The sequence below is a fragment of the Rhamphochromis longiceps genome, linkage group LG20, assembly GCF_057381845.1.
Source record: "Rhamphochromis longiceps isolate RC_006_pf linkage group LG20, R_longiceps_female_GT1.1, whole genome shotgun sequence".
In the NCBI taxonomy this organism is placed as follows: domain Eukaryota; kingdom Metazoa; phylum Chordata; class Actinopteri; order Cichliformes; family Cichlidae; genus Rhamphochromis; species Rhamphochromis longiceps.
The window spans coordinates 31,232,184-31,240,635 of record NC_140576.1 but is presented as its reverse complement, the minus strand read 5'-3'; the positions used below and the strand labels follow the sequence as shown (position 1 = coordinate 31,240,635).

The 8,452-nt window shown below is 39.0% G+C and overlaps 1 protein-coding gene across 1 annotated transcript; it reads left to right on the top strand.

Annotated features, from left to right (window-relative positions):
* The first annotated feature begins 1,962 nt into the window (after positions 1–1,962).
* Positions 1,963–6,835, top strand: rnf41 (ring finger protein 41). Its single transcript, XM_085394566.1, has 7 exons — positions 1,963–2,097; positions 2,899–2,981; positions 4,092–4,200; positions 4,296–4,567; positions 4,670–4,805; positions 5,143–5,246; positions 5,345–6,835. The coding sequence occupies exons 3-7, from the start codon at positions 4,111–4,113 to the stop codon at positions 5,697–5,699; spliced, it is 957 nt and encodes a 318-aa protein (XP_085250692.1). The 5' UTR covers positions 1,963–2,097; positions 2,899–2,981; positions 4,092–4,110; the 3' UTR covers positions 5,700–6,835.
* Positions 6,836–8,452: the final 1,617 nt, after the last annotated feature.

Below are 8,452 nucleotides of genomic sequence, written 5' to 3'. Positions count from 1 at the left end.
TGTGCAAAATACAGTAACAAGCGACATTAAAATATTGATCTGCTGGAGTTTATACGAGATTGAACCACTAGTTTCATAAGAAACTAATGTAATAAAATGACTGACTTGCATGCAAAAGTAATGTGAATATTGCTGTAACTAGCTCTAAGTTTCCTCACATATTTATAAGAGTACCAGTGCAGTTCAATGACACAGTGTCAGTGTTGGAGGAGCATGCACTCACACTGTTATAGACTGAGTCATTCATTTCAGTGTGCGCCCTGTTCTGCTAAACCAGATCCACCCACTCTGCATAAAGTGCATTTTCTGTCTGGATATTTCTACCTATTTTTTTCCCCCTTCCTGTTTACCTTCTGTCCTAAATATAACATCATGTTCTTTCACGGCTGAGAAAGAATCGTGTCATATTTGTGTGGCTGTGCTGTGGAAAAGTAATGAGCAACCCTCCGTTTCTTTATGCTTTGCTAGGAAAATGGCAAATGGTTTCAGCAATTCAGTTACATGCACAGACATATCTTGAAATTTGGTATATTAGGCAGTTTGCACAACTCCAACAAGATTGAAAATCAATATTTGGTATTCCTAAAGGACGCCTGAACTCTCTTAGACACATTTTAGTCTTTAAGTAGTCTTCAGGAATAGTTCTATAAGCATCTTGAAAGAGATTCAAAGTTCTTCTTTGGATGTTGGCTAATTTGTGTTCTGTTCCCTGTCAAAGTCACCCCCACACTGTTGACGTCTAGGCTCTGGGAAGGTGAGTCCATGACGGATCGTGATCCATTGTGTGTGTATGTTTTTTTTGTTTGTTAGTCCGGGTATTCTTTAACTTAGTATGCTTTTTGTGGTCATTTTGATGGTTATAAATTAAGCCATTCATTGTTTAATTCTCTCCTGACCACCTCCAAACATTGAGACAAAAACGTAAAATCTGGATTCATCATCCTCACACTAAACAGGTCATCACAGATGGATCCCCCTCACTGGGACTGGTCCTGCAAGAGGTTTTTTTTCCTGGTAAAGGGAGTTTTTCCTTCCTGCTATCACCAGCTGCTTGGTCACAGGGAGTTGGGGTGACTGTTGGGGTTTTCTCTTTATTATTGCCAAGTGTATACCTTACAATATAAAACACCTTAAGGCGACTGTTAATGAACTGTAAATACAATTTAATTTAACTAAACTGAATCACACGTTGCAACTCATTGTCAGTCATTTGGCATACCTCGGCATTTTCTGTTTTCATATTTTAAGAATGTCTTCTTGACTGCCACTCTTCCACTGAGACCATTTCTAATGATGCATTACTCAGGTCCTGTGTCAAGTCTTTGCTGGCTGTTTTCCTGTTTGTTACAGACATAACATTCAGACACAGTTTTTTGTAGGCCTTCCACTTCTTTTGTCTTCCAACAGGCTGCTAATAACAAAGTACCTAAAGATGCAATTTAAAATCAGACAAATTTAATTTAATTTAATGCTTGAATGATTCAAGTACCAAAAAGCTTGTCTAATAGAGTTCAGGCAATGCTGTAAGTAGTTTCAGAGACAAAAATGTTTTTATCTGAATATGGTGGGTAATAGGGATAGACTGAAAATGAATGAAAAAAGCAACCAATGTCCCAAGAAAATCTTTGAAAAATCATCCAGGAAACCTAAAGACGTATTGTTGAAGAGAACTTTAAAAATACAAGAAGATCAAAATACAAGATTTTGCTTCCTGGAAGCAAATTATAAAGACATGAGAGGTGGCTCAAGTCTGTTTCAGATTACTGTATGTATTTGTGCCATATTTGTCTTTACAAATGAAACCATCACGGAAAAAATTAACTGGTAGTTCTAGTCAGATTTGAGTAAACGTGTATTATAATGTGGTCTGTAGATGAATGAAGATAGAAAGATGGATAGAGAGAAAAAAAAGTTAAAGGACCAATCAAACGAACGTTGTAGCGGTACGTCATGACGTCGCCGCTCGCTTGTGTCTCAACGACGCTGAAGTGTAGGATGTAGCACAGGACGTGGCTATCAAGCTTCTAGCTACACTGGGACGTCTGAAAACCCCCCCCACAGAATTCGTCATAAAGAACTGGTTTAATACACGCGTAGGTAAGTATATCTGTTAGTTATGGTATTTTCTTCTAGCGTGTGCAATTGTAAGCGGACATTTCTCTGTGTAATACGCCTAGACTGAGCTCTGTCTGGTTAGCTTGATGCTAATATCCAGGGAAAACCAACGGTACCGTATTTGCTAAAAGGGATGGTTAGTGGAATAGCGATAGCTACATGTAATTCGTGACTAGAGAGGGGTTCTTATATCCAAGCATTGAGGTGCTTTTTGTGTGCTGACCCCAGCTGCTTTAATTATAAACCCCAAATAACTGGAGCAAAGTACAGCGTTGTCAACGAAATATCTTCCATATAGCTAACGTTAGCGATGCTAATGTTTGCAGGGCATGTTGAGAGCAACTGGAGAAATGGGGGGTCTGTAAATCGCCTACATGTGCCGCTTTCAGTCAAATTGGGTCATCAGCCAGTCAGCTGGAATGACAGGATGTTCTCATTAGGTGCCATAGGTGATAGTAGGGTTTAATTTACACAACGTTAGGTCAAGGGCATCGATACAGGGCTGTGTGCTCAATGTCTTGAGTCATTGTTCCTTTAAAACATTTTTTTGGTTAAAGCAGAAAACGATGTTCATAAGGATAAAACAGGTGTGAGATGCTGTTAGGTAAAGAATATAGATTATTGCAAGAAAATTTGAAAACGACTGAGCTCACGTCTTTTTTAATATATCTCCAGATAAATTGCGTCGATCTTGGATTTTGTCCCATGCAAGAACTGTAATGAATCTAACAATCACTGTGAATATTATAATTTTTCTTTTTCTTTTTTTTTAAACTCTTTTAGCAAGGAGGCCATTTTACCAGATGTGATGTATCAGCAAAACATCAGGACCTGAATGGAAACATTTGAGGCCTTTTGTGCGTGAGGTAGGCTTAAAATATTTGAACGTGTGAAGGATTTAGGCAGATTATTTGGCTTTGCTTGGCAAGTAATTTGTCAACATGTCTTGGTAAACTTGCCCTTGTTCTTTGAATCTGAACTGCTTTTGATTCTTTATGTAAACTCAGACTGAGCTGATGGTGTTGAGCACAGTTGTATTATGAAGCAGGTTCAACATATCCAGGGGTTTTGTTTTTTTTGTTTGTTTGTTTGTTTTTTTGCATTAGCTGGCTTTACCAAACCTAAAACTTTATTTTAAAAAAACGAAGATTTTTATTCATTCTCACACTTGCATAAAAAAAGGGAATTTGATGCACATGACTGCTTCTCAGCATGAAATTGCCAGATTGTGTGATAGAGATCTATGAAGAACATACATACCTCAAATGGCAATTGTTGCTGCTAGACATTGTCAATAGATCAAAGCTAAATTGATTTTATTGGTTAAATATACTCTGTGACTGATATACAGCAAATTGACTGATTAATTTCTAATCTGCTGTATTTTCAGCAGTCTACTACGAATTATGACAACTGAATACATGTACATTTATATGACATGTGGTCCACAGTATGCACTGTAATGGCTTCATTTATTTTTATTAGTGTTGTTCAGCTGGTGCTATATATAAAATGGTTTCCTTCAGCAGAGAATCTGTAGCACACTTGGATCATGCTGTCTTTAAGAGTACCAATTAAATTGTGGCAGTTGCTCACAATTGTAAACCAGAACTCTGAACACACCTGCTCTGGACCAGGTTAAGAGTTTAACATGAGTTACCATGGTGACCACTTTTGTGACACTGAAAACTCTTGAGTTTTAAGCTTGACATACGCTGCTGACCTATTAGTCTCGCTTTGTGGTACACCCCTCAAGGCTAGTTGAGTACCATCTGGTGTTTTTCTTGTCACTAAAAGTGTTTTTTTTAAATCACTTTGGGGTCATTATCATGCACCCAAATAAATTTAGGATTAGTCAGTGCCTCTCTGTTGCATAAGAATTAAAAATACTTAGTCTTTGTACAGATTAGTATCATCTGTCTACAGTTGTCTCTAAGAAGTTAATATGGCTAAAAACCTTTTTGTGTGTTGTTCAGGAGGTGTGGGTAATGTACCATGGGGTACGACGTTACGAGGTTTCAAGGGGAGGTGGATGAAGACCTGTTGTGTCCAATATGTAGTGGAGTGTTAGAAGAACCAGTGCAGGCAAGTCTTTGATCAAAATACCCCCCACCTTTTAATTCTATCTGTATTTCTGACATTACATTTGTTTTATATGCATATGCATTTTTCCACCTCAGGCTCCACACTGTGAGCATGCTTTCTGCAATGCCTGTATAACGCAGTGGTTTGCCCAGCAGCAGATTTGTCCTGTTGACCGCACAGTAGTGACGCTGGCTCACCTCCGTCCTGTGCCCCGCATTATGCGCAACATGTTGTCCAAACTTCAGATCAGCTGTGATAATGCGAGCTTTGGCTGCACAGCCACACTGCGGTTGGACCAGCTGCAGTCACATCTCAAGGACTGTGAGCACAACCCCAAAAGGCCTGTCAACTGTGAGGAGGGATGTGGGTAAGTGGATTCCATAGAATAAATCCTTACAAGCCTCCTTTGTATTTTATAGTATTAAATTTTCTTTTCTTTCTTAATATTCTGTTTTTCTCACTCTTGCAGGCTTGAAATGCCCAAAGATGAGCTGCCCAATCATAACTGTATTAAACACTTGCGGAGCGTTGTCCAGCAGCAGCAAACTAAAATTTCAGAGCTGGAAAAAACTGTAGCCGAACATAAACACCAGCTGGGGGAACAAGTAAGAGTATTTTGCCTACACAATAGTATATTTTTGACAAAATATTCAGTCTAGTCTTGATAAAATATTAACAGTTGTCTGTCTGTATGATATTTGGCAGAAATAATTCGAGTGCCATGTCTTTGTGGTATAAGACACAGATGCATGCCTATTATATGTGTTTGATGGACGTGCAATAACAATGGTCTCCTCATTCTTATTGCACTTTTTTTTTTTTTTTTTTTTTTTTTGGTGTGGATGTGAATCTATTTGGGTTTTTTAAATGGACAGTTACAGATTTTGTACTTGAGGCAGTTTTGAGAGGTTTTTCATTCACTGTATTGCTTTTCATTTCCAGAAACGAGACATTCAGCTGCTAAAAGCCTACATGAGAGCAATTCGCAGTGCAAACCCAAACTTGCAAAACCTTGAGGAGAGCATCGAGTACAATGAGATACTTGAGTAAGTGAAGCTTTCCTTTCCTCTCCCAATATTTGATCTGAAATAAATTCAGTTCCTAATTTTTTTTTTTTTTTTTTTTTTTTTTTTTAAATCTTCAGGTGGGTAAACTCCATGCAGCCTGCTAGAGTGACACGCTGGGGTGGCATGATCTCCACTCCTGATGCTGTCCTCCAAGCAGTCATCAAGCGATCCCTCATAGACAGCGGCTGTCCTCTCTCGATTGTAAACGACCTGATCGAAAACGCCCACGAGCGTAATTGGCCGCAGGGACTGGCCACTCTCGAGACGCGGCAGATGAACAGGCGCTACTATGAGAACTACGTTGCCAAGCGTATCCCTGGCAAGCAGGCAGTGGTGGTGATGGCCTGTGAGAATCAGCATATGGGGGAGGATATGATCCTGGAACCCGGCCTGGTTATGATCTTTGCGCACGGAGTCGAGGAGATCTTATAACTGTGCAGCTAGCTGAACTGATCCAGCGACGAATAGGGACGTTTTGCTTTGGGGGTTTGCTGTGATGAGTATGATTTCTCTCTTTGGAGTGAAACCTTTTGAATAAATCTGGCTTATTTAAAGTAAACTCTTAGGCTTACTCCTAAGCTTGATACCTATGCCTTAAAGTAAGGACAAATGCTTATTGAACCTGGCAAATATAAACTTAAACTGACTGATATCTAAGATAAAAGGTGAGATGTGATGTTTACAAGGTTTATATTTAGTGCATTATATGATCTGATTGTTCTGCTACATGTCCTGATAGAGTAATAAGCCCAAACCCCAGTTTAATGTGCTCTGTTGTATAAATGCTTGTAAATAGAAATACTATATTGAATTATAAATGTTATACTCCTCACTGTAATTAGATTTTTCTGTTTTTGTTAATCTCAGTTCTCTTTAGTCAGCTTCTCTTACTGTCTACAGGGACGTGCTTGCTTTAGTATTTAGTTTCCTGTGAATATTCCCAGAGACATTGTGCTTCTCAGTTTAGATTGTTCAGACCTTCTGTGCCATTTGTTTTATTTATTGTGTTGCCTTTCACACAATTATGCTTGAAGATGTTATCATGTGACATTTGGAGCTCTGCCTTTATCGGTGCATTTGAAGTTCACTGCAGAAAGAAATTGATTTTGTGTTCTATCTGTTTGTTGCCTCAGTTGTACATATAGTCTGTATGTTGGGTCTAGTGAAAGTTTTAAAGTTTGGGATATGACTATGTATAATGAGCTTTGAAAAAGTGTTGTGGCTCATTTCTGATTTAAATATAGACATTTACATCATGGACATCTTTTTCATTATTCACAGTTGGCTAACATTGTTGCTGAAATGCCACTAAAACCAGACACAGCTTGGAGATTGTACCAGTATTTGTAAAGTCACTTTTAAGGCTTTCAAGAGGAGAAATGCTTCGCCATTAGTCACTCATTGCTGTAGTAAGACGAGCAAAAAAAGCTGTTGTTATAGAAACCCACACAAGTGGATAATTCCCTTTACTATTTTCCTTGTTATTGTTTTTGTTATGTGTCTGTTATGTACCATGTTGTACAGACAAGGTAATAAAATGTAAAATCTGGGTGGATTTTTGTCATTGGAAAAGCCTGAGTTTTTATTTGGCTTCCTAATTAGGAAAAAATGCAGTTCCTTATTTTACCACAACATGTCATCAGAGAACTGCTGGGAAGTACACTTCATAATTCACTTCAGCTGACTGCTTTATATAAAGATTTAAGTCCAGAGAAAACTGCTGCAGCCTGTAAGAAGTCACGATATGGAGTGTGAGGTGGTGCTGTCCCAGTTTACGAAAAAAGAGGAAAGTTTAACCACAAAACTAAAGACGGGGGGAAAAGTCTGACTACTCTGACCTGACTCACTCTCCTTTTCTAACCCAGACACCCACATGTTTTCCATGTCTGTTATCCTCTCCTGCCAGCCTCGTCCTCATTGTGCAGCTTAATCCCTCACCATTGTGCTCAGTGGAATGTGAAATCATGTGCTTTACCAAATATTGTGGTTCTTGTTAAAGTCCACACATATAATTATGTCATGTGGTTGGTTGAGGACTGGTATGCTGCAGTACCGCACTGGCCAGAATATTACAATACACCTCAGAATATGTGTAAATGTATAATAAAGTACTTAAGCCTTTCCACAAGAAGCATAATTTAAATAAACAGAACTTGGTTTAATGGAGACGCAGAGGAAGCATTCACCTCATTTAAGAAAATTTAAAGTGTGGTTGCATTATACTGCAGCTATATATGTGTTTGTTAGGAAATAAACAGGCAGTGCAACTGTTTGAATTTCTCTGTTATATTAATGGGCTACTGCGTGAGCAACTCATTCACATACTGTGCGATAACACCAGAAGCTGTACGGCGTTCACCCATAACAGACATCTTGCATGGTAAGTTCAATTTTTCATTTTATCTGTAACGTATCCGTCGTTAGTGGTGTACAAATGTAATGAAGTAAAAAGGAACAAAAAACAAAACTTTTATTATTTTGTTAACCATTCCTCGCCGTCAGTCCCCTGACCGTGGTCGGGAGACACGAGGGGAGATGCTTCCTCCAGGGCCGAAGTTTGTCCTCCTTCGGGGTTAACTCCCTTCACTTTTGTGGAGTAGTGAGGCAGACAGAAATCAGCCGAGGCACCGGAGAGTACTGAAGAGATGAGGCTTTAATAACAGTACTGCACACTTTGGAAACACACTGCATAGCCTGTAGCCCGTTAGAACGCTGCTCCCGGTCGCCCTCTACCCATGACACACTCTCTCACTCTCTTTTTCCTCTTTCGCTCCCCGCGTTTCCTTCACGCGCATGCTCACACACACATTACATACACTCCTTACTGCACCCAGTCACACACAAGACAGCAATTCCTGCAACAATTTAATAACAAAAAAACCTCGTTTCTAATTGGATGAAGTTAACGTAAAACTCGCCAGCAATAGTATAGTCCCGGATTTTGTTCACGTTCGATATCAATACGCACTGTTTGTTAAAGATATGAGTTCATAGCCGCAGTATTTACAGTATTTCACTGTTTACTCACTATTTGATTAAAAGCATACATCGGATAGCAGCGTAGCCTCTATAAGGCTTATAACCACGCAAATACAATTAATATTTATCGTTATTGGTCACTATCTATAAACAAATTCTATCAACACCAAGGTGGCTCGAGGTCTGTAGTCTAAGTAGCCATAAGT

Bases quoted from the DNA above. Each gene is read 5' to 3' on its own strand.
- rnf41 (XM_085394566.1), top strand. From the start codon at position 4,111: ATGGGGTACGACGTTACGAGGTTTCAAGGGGAGGTGGATGAAGACCTG. The intron at 4,201-4,295 runs GCAAGTCTTTGA...TTTCCACCTCAG, and splicing joins TGTTAGAAGAACCAGTGCAG to GCTCCACACTGTGAGCATGC. The intron at 5,247-5,344 runs GTAAGTGAAGCT...TTAAATCTTCAG, and splicing joins GAGTACAATGAGATACTTGA to GTGGGTAAACTCCATGCAGC.